Genomic DNA, 26,798 nt, shown 5'->3' with positions numbered 1-26,798 from the left:
TAACAGCTTGTGTGATACTGCCTATCATCACAGGACAACAGCTTCAAGCACAGCTTAATAGTGGTGATAGTAAGCAAGCCTGCGTTTCACCTGTGAAGACAAGACTTCAAGCTGCAGGTTTGACAGGACGAGTTGCAGCACGAAAGCCACTGCTAACACGTCAGAATAACACAAAGAGGGTTGGGCCATGAAACACCGCCGTTGGACTACTGAAGACTGGAAGAAGGTATCATGTTCATCACGTTCATCCAGTCACATGGTACGAACTGAAATTAACCCACAGGTTATGTATTTATGCATGAAGACATGCTTGAGACCACCTGAAGTTTGAGGTTGGCATGGTTGATGGTGTTGGTCTAAGTATTTTAGAAACTGATGATGTGAAAGTTTACTGGGATTTTTCTGTGAACACCTCTAAGGTTTACACAGAATCATCATACAAAGAGAAGATAACCATTGAGTGGCAGTTCTCTGGATGATGAATGTATAACCAGACTGCTTTGAGATGATGGATCCATCTGGCCTTGTGTCAAAGGTTCTGGTTGCTGGTGGTAAAATGGTGTGGAGGATAATTTCTTGGCACACTTTGGGACCTTCAGTACCAACGAATCATCATTTATACACCACAGCTACCTGAGTATTGTTGCTACCCATCTTCTGATGGCTGCTTCCAACAGGATAACACCATCTGGCAAATCTCAAATCATTCTTGAACATGATAGCGAGTTCACAGTGCTCAAATCGCATCCATAATCTCCAGATCTCAATCAGTAGAGCACCTTTGGGATGTGGTTAATGACAGATTGGGAGCAGTGTATTAAACAGATCACAGTTCTGATGCGTGCTTTGTCTGAAAAAAATGCAAGAGAAATGGTGATGTTCTTTATAAAAATTATTTATTTTTTTGTACATCAGATTCAGTTCATATATCTGTGCTAATGAGGACACATACACTCTGACAAACCAGTGCATTACAGTGAAGATTTCACAGCAGTGTAGAAGGCTGGGCTGGAGCTCACTTTGCTTGCTACAGTTCCTCGGAGTTGTGATCTGTAAGTAAGCTCTGACTGAACAAAGAGAGGTGAACTCCACCCTTGTGCGTGAACCCAACGTGGCCACACAATCCAAAAATTGACTAACAGCTACACATTCTCTATATACAATTTATTACATGTGCTTTAATGTCACCAGTGGAGTGAGAGCTGAGGAGTATTAAGAAATAGAAGAGCTGCCTCTTATTGTTGCTTATTTCCCTCAGCATTAAGACATAGTTATGAGGGGAAAACGCTACAAAAAGAGGCTAGAATATGTTTCTCCTCAATTCAGATTATAATCTCTTCTAAAATATCGGGCAGCTGTGCAAACTTTGGAAACAAAAAGGTACAAATAAGGTACTTTAAAGCAAGAGAAAGCCTAGAGTGTGCTATGCTTTGTGCACACTACAGCCACCAGAGAATCCCTTTACAACATAGAGGAAACTAGTGAACAGTTGGACATATATTTCTAAACTGGATGATTATTAAGTTCCTATTTTGCAAGTTAAAAGGAAATCAAAGTATCTGCTGTGATATCTCAGCCTCGGCATTCAGAACACAGGCATTCAACAGGTTCAAAATATCATTTTCAATCAAATGAAACCAAAATAGTGGATACAAACCCTCCTCTTTATATATATATATATTTCACTACGGAGTAATTATACTTTCAATACTTTTAATCAAAAAATACCATTATTTACATATCTGCATACATCTTAGCACTGAAAATGTGACAAAAGCCATATCATTTTCTCGAGTGTAAATTGTGTATATTTATGTCATTATTCATGATATTTGTAGCACCTGAGCAAAATCATTTCTCTGACCACCGATCTGAAAACCCCCCAAAAAACAAACAAACATTAAATTAAATCCAAACACGATCCTGTACATGTTAAGCTTTACATTTGTGACCAGATATATTTACAGTACAATCAAAGATTTGGATTTTGAGGACGCGGCAGTCTGTATCTCCATGGTAACCGAGGTGATGACAGATTAATTACAGACTGCAACTTTTCTTAAGTAAAAAAATAACAATTGCATTCAGGTTTTGGTTTTTAACAAACATTTTGACATTAAAAATGTGCCATTTTATACTGTTTAAATTCAGCAAGAACAACAACTACTTAATACCTAATACAGTGTTTCATAAACCTAATCAAGCAAAAGAGTTTCACACAAAGGTGTAAGCTATCAGACAGACTGGACCAACACATGGAAATTTCACATATTGTCTTAGAAGCGTGCATAAAAGTAGCAACTTTGGATCCTCATTGTGAAAAAACCTGAGTACTTTTTTTGCCTCTAAAGCTGGAGTGCAGCTGCAGGAGCTCTGAAGCCTTTGGATTTCTGCTGTATGTCACAGAGTTAGTTGGTTAGATGGTGCTTTTTTGGCCAACTTGGTGCCTTGCAAGTGATGGTCTCCTCCGTCCCGCCTCTGGCTCCTCTTCTTGAACTGCTTGATGGGACTTGATGCGTACTGTTACTGTTTGTTGGTCATGTTGAACAAATAGCATGTGCAAATACTTCTGTATAGTCAGTGTGTTCGTCTCCGCGTGTGAGCCAGTTTCATTTTGGCTCCAGTGTTATAATCTAGCGCTTGGAAAATCAAAGAGTTGAGAAGTATTTGCAAGCTTTACCTGATAAATGCCAGTGCAGGAATCAGCGAAGATAATGCTGTTTGTGTTGTTTTGTTTTCCAGGCAGTCAATCTGTCACAGCACTAATATCAGTGGGTCTTATGGCGTTTCCTATGTCTGTCTGTTAGTTTGTAGGTCCTGATGGTGGGTGGCTGTTTGGATACGTCACTCTGCCTCTTCCTCCTTTGGATAGTCCCTGGATTTTCTCTTAAAAAAGCCAAACTGGAAGAGCAGAAAAGTGAGTCACAAAACCACTTAAAACAGAAAAGGATACTTTGACATTTTTGGACATATGCTTATTAGCTTTCTTGCTGAGAGTTTCTGTCATCATCTGTCTTAAAATCAGGATTAAAGCATAAACTTTACATAAACCATCTTGTGATTACCACGATTTTCCCTGCTAGCGCTATGGCCGTACATGTTTTGGCTTTTTGGAGCCAGAAGTGATGATCTTGAGACAAAAGTTTTATCAGCCAACAATATAAAGCCCAAACACACATAGCCATTTGAAACACTTAAGTTTTTTAGGCATCCATCCATTCTCTTTCACCTATTCAATTCAGGGTCCAGGGGGGTTGACAGGAGCCTATCCCAGGGTGAGAGTCGGGGTGCATCCGATGGTACAGGGCTAACAGAGACAACCATTCACACACCTATAGGCAATTTATAATCCTCAATTAACCTAATCCTGCTAATTGCATGTTTTCGGACTTTGCAGGTACTCTGGAGAGAAGCCACCACTGTGACGTAGCAAGCTAACCACTATTCCACCACAATTCTTTTGAGTGTGCTCTGCAGTGACAAGATGTCACATGGTCACAATGATTTGAAATAGTTTGCAGAATATTACCTTCCACAGAATGAAGATAACAAGTGCTAAGATGAGCAGTCCTATCAGGATACTGACGATAATGATCCAGAACGGGATTCCTCTGACAGTATCTTTGGAAACCTGGATACTGACCTGTTTAGAGGAAATATACAGTACATACTCTAAATATGCACATATATGTAAACATACATAAGCATTTAATGATAATGAGATGTCACATGCTTACTATACCAGAACCTTCTGACTTACACTTCTGGTCATGTCGTTGCTGTTCACTTCAAACACGTCCTCCTGCTTCCTGATGTCCAAAGTCCCGTTCACCACCAAGTATAGACCGGAAAACTCACTCTGTAAAGATAGATATTTAAGTATTTTATTTCCTTTCTGTCCATCAATCAGACAGCTGTCAGCCTGCTTTTTTTCCAATACTATATTGTATTTAATATTTATCGCAACCCATGAGAAAGAGCTGGTCAGAGAGAGCCAGACAAGCCAAAAGCACCCAGCGACGTCGCATCTCAAAACGTACCTCGATAAACGTAGGTTTCCACAATCTGAACGCCACGTTGAGCTGAGCGATCTTTTGGCCTTCAGAAATCGAGCAGTTAAACGATTCAAACTTTGTGTGGCTGTCTTGCTGCAGAGAAAATTAAACACGTAAGACGGGTGCAGGAAGAGTTCAGCGATCTGTAGAACACGAATGTCATCACTCACCAGCAGGTAGTTACTGAGCGTCTCTTTTTCCACTTTCACCACTTTAACCTCTGAGTTAATTTTAAAAACATCAATCTGTCCTTTTGTGTCACACATCATCTGCAGAGTAGGGAGAAAACGACACGGACGTTGGTCTGTTTCTTCGCATACGCTTGCATATCCATGGAAGCACACTTACATTTGAGTAGGTGACGTGCGTCAGGTACAGTAACGTGTTCTTCCTCGGAGACTCAAAAGGATATTTCACTTCAAGGCCAAGGGTTGGAGTCACCCCGTCACGTAACTTTTCCACCTGAGGACACGTGAGACACAGAAAAGGAGTGGAATTCATATTACCGACACCCTGCGCCACATGTGAGCTAGAAGTTCTGTGCTTGTATTAATAAATCATCCAAAATGATCACTGCGTGCAGATGTTACCGTGTAGGTGATGTTGACCTCTTCTCCAATCATACTGATGTCACTGAATTCCGAGGGGTACTTATCCTCTTGTGTTATTTCAATGTGGTTGTTCAAAGGCGACCTGAAAGGGACATCCTTTTTACATCCTTCACTTCTCAATCAGAGCTTCAGACGCAAAATGATGTGTCTAATAAAGTTATAGGAAATAGAACCAAAAGTCTAAAAAAAGTACACTCTTGAGGTCTTCCTAATTCCTTACAGTCCAACTTCATTAATGCTGAAAAAGCCATCAGTCTATGTGCATTAACTTTACCTGCATTAACATATTTAGGCCACTTGCTGGCAGCACAAGATGCAAACAAAGGCAAATATCACCTTCCAAACATTTTGAAAGGATGTCAATACAACATTCATTCTTCTTTTAACCCCATTTTACAGCCTGAAAAGGGTCAAGGGTCAAACTATGTGTGAGAAACCCTAAATAACCTTAAAGTAAAAGCAATTAATGAATTCCACTGACTTTATTAATCAATAAATGTTTTGTTTTTTTGTTTATTCTTCTTATTACTTAGTAAATAAAAGCTGCTATATTAGACCACGATTCTGCCACACCTGTCCTACATTACCAGCAGTGGTAATTACCAAAATCATGTTTCTATAGTGGTTAATCCAGCAGTATCGATCAGCTTTTAAATCTAAATGACATTTTTAATACTAAAATATAATAATTGTTGTCGTTCATGAATTGAAAATGAGTTTGAGTGGTTGAATGTTATGTGTTTATACATTTCCATATACAATCACATCATTCACAATCCCCAGACTACAAATCCAGATGACGGTGCCGTTATCGTTACATGCATGTTGGCGTGCATCGTAAGCTCCTGGCTTGGTTAACAAGGAGGGAAACACAGCACAATGACTGACTCGGTTGTGGTACTAACACCTTTTTATTCCAATATAAAAGGAAATGCTAATTTTTTTTTCTTATTATTATTATCATCATCAATAATAGTGGAAACTTTTACTTGTCTGGCTAAAAAAAAAGAAAAGAAAAGTGAATAATGTATCTTTAATGCAAAGGTGTCGATTCACAGCTACTCACTTTACATCTACTTTGAACGTGAGTCCAAGTTCATACTTGACAGGGATGGAGATAGTCGCTCTGTTGTCGTGCATGGTAGAGAAATCTTCTTCATTGTCACTACAAAAATACAATTTACATGCATACGTAAAATTAACAGAACATCCATCTTTGGACAATTAATCACAGAAATAAGCAGAAACAAATCTTTTTCATCTTTTTTTCCAGAATTATTATTATTATCCTGATGATGTGCAGAAAGATGGAGGGATCCTCTCACCTTGTAGCTGTCACGGTGAACTCAATTTCCTTCTGAAAATATTTGAGATTCACCTCAAATTTCACTGTTATTGTTTCCTGTGGATTTGACATCAAACCATAGGTTTAGTGAGCAGAGGTAAAGAAAATATATTGTACAGATAAGATGTTTTACGGATCCTGCACAAGGCAGATGAAACTAACCTCTTCATTGTTTCCCAAGAAGGGGTACCCCACCTCAATGCTCACTTCGGTGTCATTTACAGTGGTCGTCTTTGTATCTGGCTGAAGAGTTGTAGTCACAGAATTACACGCATTGCTTCAGTCCGTAAAGTCAAGTAGCGCAGAGAGAGGAGGGAAAGGGTTCTTACCTCTACGTTCACAAAGTTGATGTTTTGTGTAAAGTTGATTTTCACGTTGGTGTTATAAGCTTTGTCTTTGAGGTTTTTAACGGTGATATTCAAATAAATGATTTCCTTTTCTTTGATCAATTTACTGGAGAAGTACATAAAAAAATAAAAAGTCAGAACGGTTGGATGCGATGCGCACACATCAACACAAGGGTGCAGTCATACTCTGGATACTCTGGACTCGGCTGAATGACTCCAAAACTACGACTTACAACACATCAAGTAACAACTCTGATATGAGAAAGAAATAGTACAGAATAACATTCAAGAAAAATATATATGTGTATAAATATAAACAAACCCATTTCTGAAAAAGCTGCAATTCATTTAAATTCCTGTATTTAACTGAAACCTGTGCAAACACGGAAACAAATGCTCAAACTAAGATCTGTCATGCTCGTTTTTGGTTTTATAACAACGATATAAGAATAATAATAATTCCACTAACCTTTGCTCATCACATTTAGCCTTCAGGGAGAGGTCAGGAACGCACGTCTGAGTTTTGTTTCCACAGTCCATTAAAGTAATCTACAAGACATTTTTAAGAAAATAACAAATTAAATATTTCCAAAAGCTGCATTTTTACTTGGCCTTGCAGAATGATGCTTGTACGAGTTCAAGATCTGTACATACAAGATGACTGCGTGACTTCACAACTACTTTGCAAGCCAATCGTGGTAAAGACTCAAACTCTCATAGCCTCATATTGAAGTATGAATATACTCAGTCCAGTAGAGAACTTGTGAAATTAGCAATAAGAATGAAAATAAGCTGCATGTTTGTTTGCACCCCTGAGAAGACGTGTTCCTTTAGATGACCTTCATTTCCTTTGCCTTTCCCCCCTGAGAGTGTTTCAGGCTCACAGTCGCATTTGTTCCCATTCCTAATAGTCTCCCACTGGACTGATAAGATCAACAGTATCTTCTCTCCCAAAAAGGATGGGATTGGAATATCATTTGCAGTGCAATGTCAAAAGAAAAACACTTCCGTTTGATAACTTCCTCTTCTCTGGGTGTTTGTCCCCTTCTCTTCCTGTCAATAACAATAACAGGAGAGGTCCCCGTGACGCAGCATGAGGGGAGACGGGATCTGCAACATATGTGGTTGTGCGTTTACGTGTGAGCAAAGATAACAATGCGACTAATGCGTACGGGCTTTAAATGCATTTTCTAGTGCATGCTGAAGCTGAATCCTCCTGTGATGTTTCCCAGCTTTGTCGAGAAACATTACGCACTCCAACCAATAATCTGGGAACCCTCTTGTTAGAGGAAATATGCATGTGGGGGTGTGGGAAGATGGTCCTGGCTGCTGGTGCTGAAGCACTAATGGGGGCTGAAACTGAAGGATGGTAGTCAGCTGTTGCAGAAGCTAATGCACTGTATCAGCAGCCAGAAAAGAAAACCCGTGTCCTCGCTACGGGATTATAAAGACAGACCGGGGTCAAATTCTTCCTGTCTGCAACTTTAAATGTTCTGCTTAGTGTAACTAGTCGATTATTTTACTAAAAGAAACCATAAGTGATATAAGTGGTCTTACATTGGCATTGATGGATTTGGGAAGACTTTCATCCAGCACAGGACCTTCTTCATCAGCTTTTCCGAATTCCACAGACACAGTCAGAGGTCCTCGGAAGTCTAGCCGTTCCTGGGATAGCGGACGATGAGGCAAAGCAGGGAGGAAAATAAAAGGCAGAGGGAGAAAAAAAGTTAAGAACAATGGAGGACTTTAAGGTCAAAATTCACTGGCTGCTTTCTGACGCTGAAGCTTTGCTGCATCAACTGCAAACTGATTCTTTCAAAACAAATGTGGTAAAATGGTGAGTTGAACACTGAGCTGTGTAATGATATGAGGAATGCTTTCTTGGCACAGTTCACTCCCTTCAAGTCAATCACAGCTTAGATTGCACAGCATATCTGAGTACTGCACCTGACCTTTGTCACCCCCTTTTAGACACTATTTAAGGTCATCTAGTGGCTACTTCCATAATGCCCCTGTTTTGATTCTCTGGAAGAATTGAAGGCGTTTTCAGAGCAAATGAAGTCTCCAGTGTTGCTGTGCAGTCCTTGATAAATTGTTTGCCGAGTCTATTTGCAACACTTTGCTGGAAAACCAATCAGCATTTCACTTTAAGCCAGGGGTGGGCAACTCCAGGCCTCCAGGGCCAGTGTCCTGCAGGTTTTAGATTTCACCCTGGGTCAACACACCTGAATCACAGGATATGTTGAGGAGGTCATTTAGCCATTTAAATCAGCTGTGTTGGATCAAAGACACATCTAAAACCTGAAGGACACCGGCCTTCGAGGCCTGGAGTCACTCACCCCTGCTTTAAGCTAAAAGAAATGTCAAACGGATGGTAGAGCAAAGGTCAGAGGTATTTGGATTGGTCCTCTGGGGATTATAAGAGTCAGCGTAAACTTTTGCTCCTGTCCATTTAGGAGATGTTGAGGCAGTGTTTTCACTGGTTAAAAGAAAGCATCATCATGGTGGTAGCAAAGTCCTTCATCAAAGCCGCCAAAAAAGCAACACTCGCTAGCGCCACGGACGTCAGGACAGACACAGGTTTGTGACAGTCTCTGCTACTGAGAAGAAAAGCAATTTACCAAAGTAACTGAGATTTATTTGTGTTTGTGCGATTGTGCAAAGCCTTCATATGATGGACACACGCAGATCCAGTTTGAAAGAGGTGCGTCACATTGAGGCGCTGCCTATGATGAAGTCCTTCTTGAGAACGTTCCAAATGCTGATTAAAACTCAAAGGACGCTGATGAAGAGCTTTTAACATGAAAGCGCCGCATTTACAATCAGCAACACTGAACTGCACAGACTGTGCCTGTTGCTTAAACAATTAGAAACCACACTGTTTATATTTTTCAGAATTTCAGTCACTGATATTAACTTTATTTGTATTTTAACTGATGCTTTAGCAGAGACAAATATAGACGCGACGCTTCTTCCGTGCTTGTTAAATTCTCGACCTCTGCCTGAGGACAAGTGGGAAGTCTCTGGTCTGACTTGCACACTTGAACAGAGCAGGTATTCATACTCAACATACATAATAACAACAGCTGTTTCCAACGATTAGCTCCTCTTTCCTTCACTAAAGGGTTAGCCAGTCAGAGAAATCCATGGCTGGCACGAATGCCAGGAAGCAGAAGCTGCCCAAGAAGACGCTTGGTTTTAAAGTAGGTGGTACAGCAAAGGTTTAAAAGCTTTTAGCAGTTACAGGTAAAAGTAGTCAATGGATCACTACCTAATTCACCTTCTAATTCACTCTAATCACTGTTTCATCCTCACTCCTTTCTCTAAGTGTCTCCAGATAATTTATCGGCCAGTGCGGCACAAGGTTTAAACGGAGCATGCTTTGATCAGGACGGGGTCTGTTTCATGTTAGGTCTTCCTGCTCTGCATAGGACAGCTTTACCCTCCCTCCTCTCTGGCTAACAGCCCTAAAACACCATTAACATTTCCAGGAAGCCCTGAATATAACTTTCACTAATGAGCAGCGCAGCAACAAAAGGAATCCACTTGAATGTTGTGTTTAGTAAATGCAGACTGAAAATAAAGTCAGACTTTGTACAGGTAAGAAAACACAACTTGCCGACATCATGAAGGTTTTCTCCATGCATTCTTTCGTTCCGTCCATGATGGTGAACTTCTCTGTAGTCCTGCGGTCATTTTTTAAATCTTTGCTAATGAATGAGGCCCTGGATGTGGCACGCAGACTGTCCAGTGTTATAGTATAGGTCATATCTACAAGACACAAGAAGTTTTTTTTTTTTTTAAATGTGGTTATAAAGAAGAAAAATAAGCGAGAAAAATTGCAGAATCAAGTTGGTTTGTTACATGACTCACTTGCAGTTGTTTTTACAGTCGGCTGGTTGGATTTGACTCTGTAGGTAAAGCACAAGTTGGTCTTCACACAAATAGATTTCCTATTGCCGTGTTCACACTGGTGCTCAATCTGCTGGAGGTTGACTTTAGAGGGGTTGAAAGTCATGCTGGCATGCAGCTCTGCAACATCTCTGGACCTGGTAACACAAATGAAATGCATTAACTACTAGAATACAAAGCACGCAGGTAATTGTGCGTGTGCAGTTCAAGCACTGCACATCCTGCACACAGTACTGCAACGAACCACAAAGTAGTACGTTATAGCAGCACGTTAAATAGATGATGTCACTGATGCAGTCAGAGTAGAATAAATAAGTTTTCACAAAGGAAGGAACTAATGCATCTTGAGAATAAAACTTGGCTTCAGTTCTCGGCATCCAAATGTTAAGCTTTCTAAAACAGAGCCAGCAGTCCTGGAGGAAGAGCCTGCCTGCTGCCAAATCCTTTTTAAACTCTAAGTCACTTGGGAAATGGAGTTTTCACACAGCCTAGTCGAAGCTCTGTCAGTAGAAGCTGTGGGAGAAAGTCTGCCTTGGAGGTTAAATCATGCTGTTGGCTTCAAAACTTTGTGGGCTGAGGATGTATGCTGCTCTCCAACTGTGAAGTATGTTGCGGGGGCTTTTAAAAGAGAAATCACGAGGAGGTTGATGGTCACCAGCCTACAACCCCAGTGGGACATGCACAGCTGTCTAAACCCTGATTAATGCAATGGAAAGTGGACATGTATGCTGTCTCTGGGCTGCAGCGCTGCTGCTGCTGTTAACGATTGAAGTGGAATGTGTGGTTTTTGCAGTGAATGTTTGTATGTGAGGATGGGCCACGACTCACCAGAACAGCGAGGCCCCTCCCAGACCTCCTATAGTGATATCAGTGATTCCATCTCCATTTAGATCCATGACTCCATGTATGGACTGACCAAAGAATTTCACCTTTTCGCCATCGCCACCTGCAGGAATATGCTGAGGACACAGCAACAAACAAAGCGGGGGATACTGAGGCAAAATTGCAGTTAATTTAAATCCATTGTGGTTATAATAGTGATGCTAACTTGGGTAAACAGTATTTGCACAGAGCGGAAGCATCTGTAGCCTTATCTAAAGTATACTGTAATGAAAACAACAACAACAGATCTTTCAGTATTATAAATTCCATCTTCTCACCTGTACAAATTTCTTTTTGAGTGATTTCTGGTCTCCGTGATAGATGTAGACAGCCCCTCTGTGGTCATTTTCAAAAGGCGCACCAATCGCCACATCATTATACCCATCAAGGTTAAGATCTGTCACTGCTGCAATGGCTGTACCAAACCGGGCGCCGCACGGCTCATTTTTATTGGTGCAGCCGGCTGATTGGAGCGTACAGCAGGACTGATTAATAGGCTTTAAAGTATACTCATGCTTAAATTTGTTATTCTGTAACGGAAGAAAAACAAAAAAAGCTATTTTATTTTGTGACTTTTAGCAGACGTCTGACAAAAGTTATCCGACTGAACTAATTTTCTGTACCTTGAGCCTGTAGACGTAGACTCGTCCCTGCTCATCTTTTTCTGGGCCCATGTACATTGGAGCTCCAACCAACAGCAGGTCAGTCAAGGAATCCTTATCCACGTCAACAGTCTGAAGGACGCTGCCAAAGTAGGAACCAATCTGCGCAAAGCCCCAAATCATCTTTCAGTGTTTACTCCACTGAATTCATTCAACTTGCACATTATATGCAGTAAGCAGTGAACCCAGAGAGCCCACATTAAGCCACAGACTAATATAATATAAACTAATATAGCTGAATGCTCACAAAGAATTTGGTGCATCTTGTCCTGAATATATAAGACATAAATATGCACACATTTACAGGCATAGTCATCAATATTTATATTATTGTGCTTTTATGTATTTATTTACTATTTATTGATATATTGTAAGCCATCTAAGGAGCTGGGAAAGAAAAGCGTCTGGACTTCTTTAAGTTGCTTGAAGACGTTTCACCTCTCATCCGAGAAGCTTCTTCAGTTCAGAACTGAAGAAGCTTCTCGGATGAGAGGTTGTTATATTACTGTTTAGTGTGTCTATATTAAATATGTTGCACATCACTTGTTTTGGGGTTTTTTTTTGCATTATTTTATTTGTGTTTGAATCAGGCTGATGACTTGTCATACAGGCACATTTTGTAGCCATATTTTAAAAACTGCTCCTTTATAGCGCACTATGGACTAAACATAGTGTTGCTTGTGTTATTGGGCACTTCCTTTTGCCAGGAATGAATGGCCTGGAGCCACTTACTGACCATCTGCCCAACCAGTCCTTGGAGTTCTCTCATTGGCCAATATCCATGTGGATGTGTTGCTGGATTTTCTAAAAAAAACCCTTTTCAGACTTTTTCCTCTACTGCGAGCTCAGCAGATGTAAATGAAGCTATTGTTTCTATAAATAATGGCTTATGTGAATGATGTGTTTTTACAGTGGCTCTGATATGTAAAACACAACAGCGGACAAGGTGTGTTTTCTATTAATTACTGTGTTTTGCATCTTTCCCTTTCTTTTATTATTTTCCTTAAAGACACATGTGTAATTAGCTTAAGATAGAAACTGCGAGTTACCATCTTTAAGCTTCTCACATCTCCAGTGCAAAAGCGCCCTGAGGAACTGAGGCTAGCCAAGCCTGCCAAAGACTCACCTGTTCTCCTTTCAGTATCTGCGAGATGACGATTCTGTTGTTTTCATCGAGTCGGTAGATAACAACGCGGCCGGTGTGGTTGTACCGCGGTGCACCTGTGATGTACAGCTCTCCCTCAGACGTGGATGCTGACTGCACATCATACCCTGCGGAGAGTGCATTTACAAGCACGTTTTTTCAATCCAAACAGTACGAACCTTCAGGAGTGTCACAAAAGTATCTGCGATTTACGATTTCTCTAGAAAAAAAATGCACCCTCGCTCTGTTTATGGGATATTTTTAATGCCTCCTCTGGCAGCTGTTTACTTCTGCGTGTGAGAAGGAAACTGTAAAACACTGGAAAGGAACACACACCCACTTAGAAAAGCGCACCGCAGCTCTGCGTGCTGTAGCCTGAGCATTCGGAACAAGCATGTGCCAACAGCTGAGTTTATAGTGTGCGAGCTACCAGCGCTCCATCTAATGACATGTTGATTAAATAACTTGATACTAAGATACCACGGCTGCTTTACGAGCCATAAAAGGCATCGGCATGGAGCGACGAGCCTGTGTATTATTATTTATGTGACACAGAGAACAGAATCTGCTTTCGAAGTCAGACAAATGACGTACCTATTTTCCCCCTCACAGCAGAAACTTCCATATTTATTCTGCAACTTAATTTTACATCAGAAACACTTAGATCAGATCTAGGTCGGTGGAGCAAAAAAAGGTGTGTATTCCATGTATTTTAATTCAACGTGCTATTTTTTTTTTAGCTTAAACTTGCTTAAGATTGATATATTTTAAGAAATTATTAACATATATAATCTAAATAAATAAATAAAGCGTACAGTCAAAGAAGAGGAGAAAACAGGAAGACTGTTAATCAGGCACTTATAAACATGAAGCAAAAATATTTTTGTAAACTGAAATACATGAAACCAAAGTTTATTCATCAAATTAATTAATTGCTAAAGTCATTTTTTAAATTTTATTTATTTATCATGACTTCATGTAATTCTTCAGACTCCCCAAATGCAATAAACAGAAGTATACACATACACGGCTAGTCCTGATTCTCCATATTCAGGGAAAACAGAGAATGTAAGCCTTTTTACTTTTAGGCTGCTTTAAATGAGATTATATCCAACAAACACAGCTAGTACTTAAAGTGGCCTGTGGTGCTTTATAGCAAAGTAGGTCTGGATATTTAGATGGTAATAAAAGCATCATAAAAAGCAGCAGCAGTAGCATTAAAACTATTCATAAATTTGGTTCCATAATTGACATAAATACATATGAGAAGCCAAAGGTACATATTATAAATAGCCTCCTGAGTAGATTTACATTTTTTTGCACTGTATTAGTAATGTTGTTAGAATATTTTATTCCTAACAAACTCTGACCCCTTCATTTTTAAGGCTAAATATGTATAATATGTAAATATGTTAAACACGTTTCACCAAAAAACATTTAAACAAAGTCTCTTTTATAGTAAAGGCTGCTATTTTGCATCTAACAGCACTAACGGGTAATGTAAGTACACAAGAGCAAGTGTTGTGCAGAGGAACTCACTTAAAGGTCAGTTATTATATTTCTTTTTAATCCATGAAGACTTTAAATTTATACATCAGTGACATTTAAAGGAACTATAAATTTTATTAAGTTTCCACTCACCGAGGTACGCGGCCAGCCTTTCATTCCTAGCCTCTTTCAGTGGGTCAAAGAAAGCATCTTTCCCTGGAACCACGTCTCCTCCAGGAGTGTACATTACCACTGTCCCGTTCCATTCATAAGCCCCCACTGCTCCCAGTAACACACCTTCCTAAGGGAGACAACAGACAAATATGTGGTGGAAAAAATAACCCAATCCTTTATTTAAGCAAAACAGTGGCTCCATAGTGTAGTGGTTTACACATCTACACTAACAAGCAAAATATCCCTATAGAAATTTTACTTTGAGGTAGACTCTGCATTTCATATACACTACTTAGCCCCTCAAATGTAGTGGTGGTAAGCAGCAGCAGAGTACAAGCATCACAAAGTTGTATTTAAGTTCTGCACTTGTATGAATGCTCTTCATCAGAGACCTTCAGGATCCCAAACATTTAAAGTTGCACCGCTGATGGGTGCTTTTCACAACTTTCTGTTATTATAGTTATTTGGAATCTGTTTGGTAGCAATATTATGCAAAAGTAATAATAAAAAAATGAAAAAATAAAATAAAAAATGATACTATGGCACAAATCCAGATTACTTTATTTTTAAATGTAAGAAAGAGCACTGACTTTGGCATACGACTGTGGCCTTTAAGTGCACATTAAGTGCAACTTAAAAGTACAGCTATTGATCCCATAATAAAATAACAAGCATACACGGTATATTATTTCAAGTGAATATATCTATCGCTCTTTTTTGTCCAGAGGAAGCACAGTTAAGTAATAGGAATGGGAGGGGTTGCAACAGGACATGACATCTTTCATTAGCCACAACAAAGTGCGTCGAGTGGCTCTTTCCCACTAATGACTGCTAAAGTGTGCCGTCACATGTTTAGGATTCAGTACTATGACTCAGCTAGGGAGCCAATTCAGAGTAAGAGAGAGTCAGAGGAGATAAGAGCAGGAGGAGGAACATAAAAAAGGGGCGTTTTTTTTATTATATGCAGGAAATAGATACTGAATTTATCCAATCAGCCTTCTGACTCAACATCCCTTACAGACTTTTCTGCTGTGTACATCTTTCATTTGCTTTCCGACTCACAAACAGTCAGACACGGTATTGCCAGGATATCACAGTGAGCAATTCTCAAGTTTCCCAAAATTAACCCACAGAGCTGAATCACCAAACAGCTGTAGATGGACCAGAGATAACAATGCGGTATTGTGTCGGGATGAGTTCAGCAGTTAACTTCCTTGCTTATGAATCCATGTCCGTGCAAACGGTTCACTTTGAATCCACAGATAGAGCAACTTATCACTGCTGTGATCTCAAAATATGATTCATCCTTCAGCCATTTGGTGCGGTCTGGGTGCAATAAGTGATTTAGCAGGACCCAACTATTCCTCTGTAAACAATATATTTGGTAGCAGTTTGGTGTATTAATCACACGTAAACAGTTCGACTGAAACTTACGTTTGAGGTGTGAGCACTAAACCCAGTTTGGGACATCTCCATCTGAATGGGGGAAGTGGAATTTCCACTTGTAGCTGAAGAAAGGGAAATTTCCGTTTAGCTACATGTACATAAACCACAGATAATCACATGTTGTCAAATCTGTTTTTACTTCGAAACATATAAAGAATATGGGTCTGAAACTTAAATATGGGTATCGTTTGAAATTTAGGGAAATATTTGTCTGTGACAGAACTGAAGTAATATCTTATGTTAGCTTAACATGAAGAGGAAGATAATCAAAACGATGGGCATTAATACCGTTTCCATGTGTGCCATTTAATTATTTCTAAAATGAATGTGACCAGTGAGGGGTGGGTCTGACTGTGAAATGCTAACGACTCATCAATCAGAAGTTGATAGCCAGTAAACATACCTTTTTCAACACACCCTGAAATGATAAACTGAGCCCACAAAGTCATTTATAGATGTCTGTGTCAACACGGGTTTGCTCATAGGGGGTTCATATGATTGTTGGAGTTTCCTCTATTATCGTGGGTATTCACAATATAAAACACTCACTTTTGTTGTGAATTGGCGCTATATAAATAAAGCTGATTGAATTGATCATTTGCCTTAAGTGTCTTAATTATTAAATGTGTTCAGCATGTAGTTTTTATTCATACCTATTGGATCTATTTAGGGGGGCAAGGCTAGCTCCTTCCTGCTTTTGTCGGTCTTTGTCGAACTATTTCAACATCCATCTCTTTGACAAAAGTGAAACTGCTAATGTGGCTTCAAGAGCATGCATATTTTGTGTCTATGCGTTTACCTTCCAAGGCCAAAATCCTGCTTCCCAGTGTATCCACAATGTTCACTAAAGCAGCCTCATCAGACACATTGAAGAAGTGGTCTTGGATAGGTTCACTGGAGATATTCTGGATCTCTTTGATAAACTTTTGCACCTCTGATAGAGATTTGTTCTGGCGACCATAGTCCCCCAAAACCTGTAAACGAGAAAGTACTTAACATTAACGGATAAACTATTCTGACCAAAAACTGAAACATCACAAAATATTTTGTACTCACAGCGATGCCAAATCTCTCAATGTCATCATCCTCACAAGCTTTGATGACCTTTTGTAGATTATAGTAGTCGTGTGATTCTCCATCAGTCACAATCACCATGACTTTCTTAACTCCAGGTCGTGCACCACGCTCTGGCATGAAGGCTTCCTCTCTGAAATGCAATTAACTTCAAAGTTACTCAGACAATCCTGACTTATGCTAGTTTTTTTTTCTGACGACACATCAATTGCAACACTATTTTTTTTAATTTCCTCATAAGATTTGAATTCCATCATGTCTGAAAATTTATCTGCAAGGCCAACTGGAAGGCTTGTGCTATTTTTCTTCTAACAATCTGCCCATGACAATTGTCAAGCAGACTTGAAATGACAGTTTCCTATTCAAATATCCATTAAACCTTGCCAAACCAGAAAGACTCAATTATTAATTGTGGTCAACCGTTGCCGGGTTTGCCCAAATAAGACAGCTAATGTTAGGTACCTGGCAGTATCAATGCCCAGGAAAGTCATCGTCTTGGTGCCAGTGTGCTGAGGAAGGTCTTGGACAAAACCCCGCAAAGCAGGCATGTTGTCAAACTGGCTCAGGTTGACCTGATGACTCACGGTCTCGCCATAAGACACAATGCCCACCTAGAAAACACGCATACATTCACACATTTAAGATGTAAACTTTCTCCTACATTAAATTTCTCTCTATGTTCTTCTCTCCTCAGCTTCTCCCCCCCAAACAGTCTGCAGAGGATGTGGCTGAGGTCTGGTGAGCTTGATATGACACAATGTTCTTTATACAGACTGCAGAGGACTTCAGCAGCCATGGAAGATTTGACTTCCAACCACTAGACTCCACAGTAGGAAGACTTTCCAGTGCTTCCCTGTGGAAAAGTCCACAAGCTGTGAGCCAGATCAATGTAACCATAAGAAAAACCCATTCACAGAGCGATCCAATTCAAGTGGACAGAAATACACTCAGGTTCAAACTTAGTGAGCGAGAGGCTGAATTTACTTTAAAGGCTGTAAAGTGCTCAGTTTATGAACTTTGCTTTATAAAGGGCATCTTACACGTGTGGAAAAATTACATAATGGAGCACAGTAAAGTCATTAAACATAATTACTAACTAATATAATCCTCCATTCATTCCTTTTCTATATCTGATTGATGTTACATAACTATTCCATTTATTCATTCATGTATGGCTGTGCAGCCTGCACTGAACGCACCCATAAACCACTCTGCAAACGTCTATAGCCACTCTTTATTTCTTTATTTTTTGAAATGATGGATGGAGTGGGTAAAGGCTTTTTAAAAGTACTGTATATGCATAGAAAATTGGCTTTTTTTGTTTGTTCTTTAAATAGTGCAACTGACTTGTGTCTGTTTAGGTCCGATCTCAAGTCTCCCAATGAACTTATAGAGAAACTCCTGAATACTCGACCAGGGGTAGATACTGTTAGATCCATCCAGCACGATCACAAGGTCCATCTCCTTCCCGCACTCTGGAACAGAGCCAAAAATGACATTTAATTAAAGGGTACGTTTAGTTTTCAGTTTCTCTCTGTAAGCACTAACAGGGGTGCTGAAAGCTGAGACTGGACTTTTTTCTTTTGCTTCTTTTTACTTTTGGCTAGTCTACACAAGCGTATTTGATTTGGTGATTTTTCTCCTAAGTAAGACATCAGGTTATGTAACACGTTCAGTCTGTTTCCTGTTTACTTGCGCCCACGGTAAACACACAAGCTCCAAATCAAAATGTAATAACGTAGATCAGTGTGTGTGTATGTGTGTGTGTGTGTGTGTGTGTGTGTGTGCGTGCGTGCGTTGGTTTGTGTACGTATAAGTTGGGGTGAGGGGTTTATAGATGGTAGCACAATGGGAGAACAAAATGAATATTTCTGTTACAGAATATGGACTTTTTTGCTTTTTTAAGGCTTCTACTTTTGTTTTACTAGGTTACATTACAAACATTATTATTATACAAGAAGAGAATCTGCTAGCATAATAGGAATAGTGAATACAGGAGAAGAACGTGGAGTGGGATGTTGTAAACGGACTTCATTCATCAAAATGTGAAGTTATATTGATCGTGTTGGACAACCTTGTTATTGTTGCCCATTCGAAATGTCTGCTGCACCTACCATACATGCCTAGTTTTTTTACTGACCATAGCCAAGCATAAGACATTATTATGTCATAAACAAACCTATGCATCCAGACCAAGAGTGGAAATTTGTGTGACAATGTGTCCATAAAATCAAAAGTATGATTTTTCTCTTTAGTAAAATTTGGGTGAAGAATCATTAGGTGACTATTGTGTAATTTTGAATAGGAGGAGTGAACTGTGGAGGGACAAATGGACCCATCGCCATCGCATGTCTTTCAGCTCAGTGAACTAGAAATCAGTTTTACTTCAAAAGGTGACAGACCTGTGTAGTCAATTTACTGCTGTGCATTGGTGGGTGGTAAATGCTGACAACAATTACAATTGCCATTATATATGTAGCAGATAACACAAATAAAAAGGTACAAAAAAGTCATCCTGGTTTTATCATTTACCTGTGGAGGAACTAGAGTTGACGAGTTGTGAAATCTGTTGTAAATATTCATTTTAAACCTTCAAACTGTAGAAACCTAACAACTATGATTATATTAATTATAACAATTACTTGAGGCAAGACGTCTGTGTAGGAACAATGTAAGAACTGTATTTCTAAAGTCTTTTTGTTTCATTCAAAACTTTTTTTTACCTTCATTCATTATTTAGAGGATTAAATGAGTATGAGAAGTATACAATAAGTCTGTGTATATGATTATTTGTGGTAAAGTAACAGTGATTCAGAAAACCTGAGGGAATGAAAGAGAAAATGACTGTACGCTGTTTACTCTAGGGTTCTTTCAAAGCTGTTTCCATCCAGGGAAACGCCATGCAAGCCCAGTAAACTGTCTCCTAACTTGGGCATACAATGCAGCAGATGGGCTGGGCTGGGCTGGACATGAGAGGGATGGGGGGGGGGGTCGTCACAGACAAGTTTACATTAAGAGGAATGCTCTAATCTCTATGTTCGCTGAGGGAGTGTGAGTTTAAAGTCAGGGTCCTGGGTGGTACTAGTATGACGAGGAGATTGCTATCTCTCAACCCAGACAGACAACTTGTACAGACAGCGTCCTGTCTTGAGCAGATTTTCTGTACTGTACCTTGATATTTTGTAAAAGAGTTGAGGATCTGGAAGGAAGAGCTGACATTCGTACAAACTCCTGAGATGAAATGCTGCGGGCCGCACTTGTAGCCATACTGAGGACCACACGCCTGTGGAAACAGGACACACATGCATACAAACAAACAGAGACTCAAAGGCTGTGACTAGTTAGTTTTCCACTATTATGAGGTCATGGATGAGAGGAGAGCTACTGAAGACAGAAACAAAGAGGAAAGAACGACTCAAACTGAGGATGACATCAAGAGACTATTAAAACCCACAAGAGGTTGATTCAGACTGTTTCTCTTAAGAAAAGGAGACAGAACAGAGGAAAACTGCTAAAGGGAGCAGACCTTTACTTAGAGGGAGGGGTTAAAGTGGATAGAAACAGTCTGGAATGGCACCTTTAATTTACAAGTAATTAAATCTGTTAAGTAACTGACTACATATTATTTTTGCTTCCAGATGATACCCCACGCACATCATCCACACATTTCCTTCTCATTCATAGAGAACAACAACATCTCCAAAGAAAGCCTTATTGGCTACATCATTTACAAACTCGTGTCCTGGTGGATTAAATGAAGAACACTCGTTATCTTGTTTTTTAGAATTAATAAATGGGGCTGCATAGACTTATTCGGCCTGTATTTTTCATGTATTGATTATAAGATGTTTAGATTATTGATTTATGTGCTTCTATGTAATGTTTTCGTGGTCAATTAATATCTAGATACAGATTTGAGTTGTGTATTATGTGATATAGTTTGTTAATTTTTTGTCTTTCAGTGTGTTTCTGATAGCGTTAATGGTGTGTGATCTATGTATGTGCTTGGAGCAGGCCGTCACTTCTGTATGTTGATGAATTGCTGATCGTTGCTACCTGTGCTCATTATAGCTGTGACTACATGTGTATTAGAAACTCTGAGAAAAGCCATGTGCTGAAATGCTTCTGGGTTTTTTTTCTTGTTGCTGTGATAATAAAGATTTTATACAAGTAGTTGTGAGTACTGAAGTTCTTATTCAAAGACAATGCTAGTAATCCCAGAAACAAATGCCTGCTTAGCATTAAAGTATCTCATTATTGCTAAAATGCTAACATTTGCTAATTAGCAAAACTGATAGAAAACCTGAGGCTAAAAAAACGCATTAGTTGGAGCAGTATACTTATTAGGATTCATCCTTTGGGGACCATTCAGGTTTGCAGAAAATTCCATAACAATGCATGTAATAGTTCAGGAAAATCAGTGCACCACTGTGATGGCTCAACAGGCAGGCATAATGAGTGACACGGCTATAAATGAGTATTGTAAATGTTCAGTAAATGACTAAACACACATGCAGTCCAGCTGGTGATTAGATTGTGTTGAAATGTGTTACTAAACTCATTATTTGCTCATTATCATGTCATATGTTTCCTCTGGTAGCCTGATTTATACCAAATGTTTTGGGTGTTCCACCTTATAAATACAGACATGGTGTTGACATGTTGTGTAAATCACATTAAGGGTTTAAACTGCAGCTCCACCTCACATTTCTACATTAGATTTTCATACACGAACCATTCAAGAAGTTGCAAAAACATGCATTTACTGGCGCTGTAGTTTTGACACATTGGTGATCCTCAGGTTTAAATAAAGTTTTACTACAGTTCTTAAGCACAACCCTACATGTTTAAACACTTCAACATTACCACAATTGATTCACAGCATCCTGTTACGTTCCCAGGACACAGAGCCTGACTTTTCCATGGAGGCCAAAGGTTTAGTGCGTGTTCTGTAAATTCGCTGCTGAGTAGTCTTGCAGCAAATATGCAAAGATCAGTCCTTCTTCTTCTTGTCTATAGAAAATGTAGAGGACTTCCTGCTTACCAGAAATCCTCCTTTGGGATTCGTTACCAGTGTGCTTCCCATGGTCATGTTTTCCTTCACTTCACGCAAGTTGGGAATGGTTGTGTTTTCTAAAAAAAAAAAAGAAGAAGAATAAACTAGATGAATAACAGAGTGAGACAAACAGAGAGCAGCACAGCTGGGTAAATTTCTCGTTTTCATTTTCCCACAAGAAAAGTGCTGCCTATCCCAAAGAATGACATGAGACTAAATATACTCTGCTATATTACTTTACCATGTGGCCCCTCTGTGTGTAGCTTATGGCTATTAACTAAGAATATGGAGCACAACACAAATATTTTGTTGGTAAACAGCCTGTTTGTTGTGAAGGGGAAAGAATTAGGGGAATCATTAAACCAACCCAACATGTGTCTAAAATTAGCAGCTTGGGAATGTTTTGGATAGGAATTAGTTTTTCCTTCTGCAAATCTGTGAAACATGCCTTTTCAATTTTGAATGTTGCTCCCTGAGAAGTGATTTTGATGTGAAACAATTTCTGATTGCATGTGCAACAGATCTGTTAGCAGTTAGTGCGTTAAATTCTTACCCTATACGTCCTTTCCGGGTGGGTTTTTTCCCTCTATTTCCTTCCCACACTCACTCACTAAAGTATACTAATAAAGGCAGCACAATCGGGCTCCCTGCTGACCTCAGGATGAAAAAAATCCTTGTCTTTCATAAACAAACTTTTTAAAACAACATTAAACTGTGATGTGGGTCTGAATTGATTTGGAAAATGACCCATCCTTATTTCTTAACTCCAATGACACAGTTCAGGACCCTGCAGCTCATGATACCCACGTGGGACTGGAACGAGTGACAGACACCGAAATACAAGCTTTTTCCTCAGTAATGCTTGATAACAATCAGAACAAATTGGACCTATCAGAGCGCTGCTCCTGCTCTGGTGCTCTGCCTGTGATTTTCTAGATTGTGGATCTAAACTGCAGTGAGTTTTCACAACACTGAAAAACAGTAAACTAATTATTACTATGGCAAATCAGCTTCATAATCAGTCTTTGTTTTAAATCCATTTCCCAATTTCCTAGAATACCCAAACATTTCACATTAGTAGTTTTCAGTTACGGCTGATTGATTTAGTCAAAAGCAGGGCTGGTATTTTGTTTACTGAACACAAGTGAACTCACTTATACACCTCAGAATTGGTTCATGCAGTTTATCTACAACATTTTTATCAGTGCAGTGGCTGCCACGACCAATTGAAGTGTGTCTGCTGCTGCAGCCCTGCATGCCCACTTCTGATCAGATTGTTTTCAGTGGAAATCCTGGTGACAGACGTACCAAGATGAGGTGCTCCAACCTGTATTTGTGGCACTCTTGCAGCAGTACTCCACCCTGCGGCTGTTTCAGGGCGACAATGCCCACCCCCACACTGCTAGAGCAGCGCAGGCCTTTCTGGATAAGAAGCACATCCGGACACTTCCTTAGCCAGCATTTAGTCCTGATATGTCTCCTATTGAACAAACCTGGCACATGCTGAGTCAACGTGTTCATCAGAGACAGCCACTGACCACTGCACAGCTGCAGGAAGGGAGAGCAATTCCTCAACAACAGATCCGGACACTTGTATTATCCGTTCTCAGATGGGTGACTGCTTGTAACATTTCAAATGTCTTCTGCGTGCATATATATAAATAGAATATATAGATAGATAGATAGATAGATAGATAGATAGATAGATAGATAGATAGATAGATAGATAGATAGATAGATAGATAGATAGATAGATAGATAGATAGATAGATAGATAGATATCTAATAAGACAAAATCTATTTGAAAACACAAACTTATGTTTTGTTTTGGGATGAGTATATGTGAGAGAAGGCAGACTGACTTTACAATTATACAACTGACGCATCATGTTTGTCATTTGGTTTCAATTTTCTAAACAGAATGCAAAAATACAGCCAAGGTGTTTAGTAACCAACCCCTCCAAAATTGTGGGTACTGTTCTTCCTCATCAGTATTTCATAATGGCCATGGCATAACCGCCTCCCAGTTTTACTGGTCAGACTGAAGAGTCATTAAAAATTACAACACAACAGCCACTAACTTTGCTCATTATGGTTTGGCTTCGCTCATCTGTGCTGGGAAAATGTAAATCCATTATGGAGGCAGATGTGGCAATAAGAGATTGTGAGGAGTCGTCAGTGGGCATAGACTGAAATGATGAAGAGTGACAGATGACTGACAAGCCCTTTACTTATTTAAAACATTTACATGAACACATCCTGCTGAACTGCGCAAGGTTTTTCTACTGTTATAGAAATATCCAAAAATACTTTATATATCCATCAACTGATCCTAAAGAAACAAACAGGTCATGCATTTGCTTATCGTGTCTAGTTTCTTTTAAAAAAGTAAAATAAACCAGCACTGTTGTCATCATTTAAACTTCTCCTAGTTTGTTGCTGACTTGTCTGGCTCCAGATTCCCATTGGATGCTTTCCAGACAAAACTTCGGTCTGTGAGATTCAAGCTTTTTTTTCTAAATCCCCCAAGATAAAGCAACTACAGCACTCTCCACTTCAGAGAAGGGAATTCCAACTGATCAGCACTTAAAACCAATAATTTACCAACAGCAGCCAAGCTGTTACCGTGCTTACTTAGAAATTTTAAGGTGTCCAAGGCAACTGTGCTAAAGCGGTGACGTATCAGTCTCTAAAAGTTGCAGATCTGCTGCACACACAAGCTCTCGGTTATTGCGTACACACACAGGCAGGCACTAATAGAGGCTTTGCAGACTACTGACCGGCAGCTAAGTTGTGTTTATCTGTTTAATTTAGATAAATTGGAAGGCTGAAACATTAAAACCTTGTTTATTTGCTGTCTTCCTGTTCCGATGGTTCCAGCTTCCTCCCCAGAAGACCCAGTCAGATATAAAAGTTAACTTACACACACATCAGACGCACACGCCCTGAAGCACTTGGATTTAGAGTATTTGTGCAGACAGTTAATTGAGAGCTTCTCCCATGCACACCGGCAATTAAAATCCCCCTCATGCACATGTTCATGCACATATATAAACCAATCGGCCACTGAAAGATGAAGCGAATAACATGGATTATCTGTTACAATGACAACAGATATAATATGCAGCAACTGAATGATTGATCCCCGTGTTATTATTGCTTCCTTTTATCGAGTGACAAAGTGTGTCTAGAGAAGAGGTTGTGGTGGGTGGTTGGGTCAAACACACAGCTTTCACACAGGAGACTGTGATTCACTAATTAGATATCCATGTTTACTTATTACTTTAGAGTTAATTGATTGAGTTTTTACTTCTTTGAGGTCAGGCTTAGACACCTTCTCAAATCCAGGAATAACTGTTTAACTTTTTCACAGCATTAATCATATCAGTATAATTAATCATGGTAAAAGGTCCAGAAGCAGTGACGCTCCTGGGGCAACATTAAAATGTAAGGTTGTGGTAACAATGATATCAGATTGCGTGTGTTGGACGCAGGAATAACTGTGAGTGCTTTACTTTCCTGCCAGGATTTCACTATGGTCATGGCATAAGCACATCTTAATTTTATGCTGAAATTAATGACAGAGGAGGTTTGGAACGGTGCAGTTACAGAGTCAGCAAAGCGTTGGCAATTTTGATCTGTTAGGAAAAGGTGTCAGCATTGGTTTTTTTATCCTTTAGCCTTCATTTATCCGATAGTGTTGGAGGAAGGATGCTGTGCATTCCTCTGCGTGAATAGGAAAGTATTAACACAACAGGAGAGAAGGTAAAACATAACAGCCAAAATGTAAGGCCGTCCTTGCAAAACATTGTTTTCTACTTCACCACATGCATGACAAATTAGTCTTGTACACCGTCTGAGTTCAGAAGCATTACGACTACATGATCAGTTGTAAACCTGTGATCAGTATGTCATAGCACTGAGCGTATTACTGATGATAATGGTGGAAGGTAGGCCACAAATATGCTCTCAAATGTGCTATTTGGGAGTCAATCAACAGAACTTCTTACTCCATGATAATAATCAGTAATATGATCACATGATTGTCATAATCTATCAGGAAATAAGTGGCCTTTTGCATGTCTAACAAGGTGATTTTTAATTTTGTGCACGCAAAATGTATCAACAATGAGAATCTTTTGTTATTAACTTCACTAAACAGTTTGAATTTGTTATTTTTCAGTACATTAGGAGCAAGAATTTGGTACAATTATAAGTAGTGCGCATGAAGGTCATCGCTGTGAAAAGGGAAAAGTGCCCATAAAACAACAAATGTGACACTGACCACTGAGTGATCACTGTGTGTAAGTTTGATTAAAATCTGGCCAATACTGCAGGAGGAGCTGCACTTCTTGTGAACTGTAGCTGGACAGAGGGACAGGTGGTTGTCTTGCCATTGCATGAACTCATAGCCCCCTTCAGCCAGATCAGCTAAAACTGTACACATGTGCACACAAATCGTTTTCTTACTGGGCAGCTCCAGTTTGATGCAGTTGTTGTTATCTCTCCCCACGGGACATTTGTAGACGTCTCCGGTTCTTTTACTCGGCTGTCCTGACAGCGGAGATCCAATCAGAACCCTGAAAAAATAAGGACGAGATG

General features: G+C 39.6%; 1 protein-coding gene across 1 annotated transcript in view; it reads right to left on the bottom strand.

Annotated features, from left to right (window-relative positions):
* Nucleotides 1-2,342: 2,342 nt before the first annotated feature.
* The window catches only part of itga1 (integrin, alpha 1), a 62,711-nt gene continuing 38,255 nt past the window's right edge, over nucleotides 2,343-26,798 (bottom strand). Inside the window, exons 3-30 of the mRNA XM_005917311.2 lie at nucleotides 26,667-26,776; nucleotides 22,185-22,273; nucleotides 20,312-20,423; nucleotides 18,488-18,615; nucleotides 17,603-17,751; nucleotides 17,123-17,273; nucleotides 16,866-17,040; nucleotides 16,055-16,128; nucleotides 14,600-14,747; nucleotides 12,941-13,086; nucleotides 11,776-11,916; nucleotides 11,431-11,682; nucleotides 11,099-11,229; nucleotides 10,232-10,407; nucleotides 9,978-10,129; nucleotides 7,916-8,023; nucleotides 6,828-6,907; nucleotides 6,341-6,464; nucleotides 6,174-6,254; nucleotides 5,992-6,068; nucleotides 5,733-5,831; nucleotides 4,646-4,748; nucleotides 4,404-4,517; nucleotides 4,226-4,324; nucleotides 4,041-4,148; nucleotides 3,761-3,859; nucleotides 3,530-3,643; nucleotides 2,343-2,901 (exon numbers count right to left, since the gene is read on the bottom strand). Of these exons, the coding sequence (XP_005917373.1) occupies nucleotides 2,845-2,901; nucleotides 3,530-3,643; nucleotides 3,761-3,859; nucleotides 4,041-4,148; nucleotides 4,226-4,324; nucleotides 4,404-4,517; nucleotides 4,646-4,748; nucleotides 5,733-5,831; nucleotides 5,992-6,068; nucleotides 6,174-6,254; nucleotides 6,341-6,464; nucleotides 6,828-6,907; nucleotides 7,916-8,023; nucleotides 9,978-10,129; nucleotides 10,232-10,407; nucleotides 11,099-11,229; nucleotides 11,431-11,682; nucleotides 11,776-11,916; nucleotides 12,941-13,086; nucleotides 14,600-14,747; nucleotides 16,055-16,128; nucleotides 16,866-17,040; nucleotides 17,123-17,273; nucleotides 17,603-17,751; nucleotides 18,488-18,615; nucleotides 20,312-20,423; nucleotides 22,185-22,273; nucleotides 26,667-26,776 (3,397 nt within the window). The 3' untranslated portion in view covers nucleotides 2,343-2,844. The remainder of the gene's footprint in view (nucleotides 2,902-3,529; nucleotides 3,644-3,760; nucleotides 3,860-4,040; nucleotides 4,149-4,225; nucleotides 4,325-4,403; nucleotides 4,518-4,645; nucleotides 4,749-5,732; nucleotides 5,832-5,991; nucleotides 6,069-6,173; nucleotides 6,255-6,340; nucleotides 6,465-6,827; nucleotides 6,908-7,915; nucleotides 8,024-9,977; nucleotides 10,130-10,231; nucleotides 10,408-11,098; nucleotides 11,230-11,430; nucleotides 11,683-11,775; nucleotides 11,917-12,940; nucleotides 13,087-14,599; nucleotides 14,748-16,054; nucleotides 16,129-16,865; nucleotides 17,041-17,122; nucleotides 17,274-17,602; nucleotides 17,752-18,487; nucleotides 18,616-20,311; nucleotides 20,424-22,184; nucleotides 22,274-26,666; nucleotides 26,777-26,798) is intronic.

The sequence above is a fragment of the Haplochromis burtoni genome, unplaced genomic scaffold, assembly GCF_018398535.1.
Source record: "Haplochromis burtoni strain Fernald_Lab_line unplaced genomic scaffold, NCSU_Asbu1 Contig_23, whole genome shotgun sequence".
Classification (NCBI taxonomy): Eukaryota; Metazoa; Chordata; class Actinopteri; order Cichliformes; family Cichlidae; genus Haplochromis; species Haplochromis burtoni.
The sequence above is the reverse complement of the archived record's forward strand: the minus strand, read 5'-3'. Positions and strand labels throughout refer to the sequence as shown.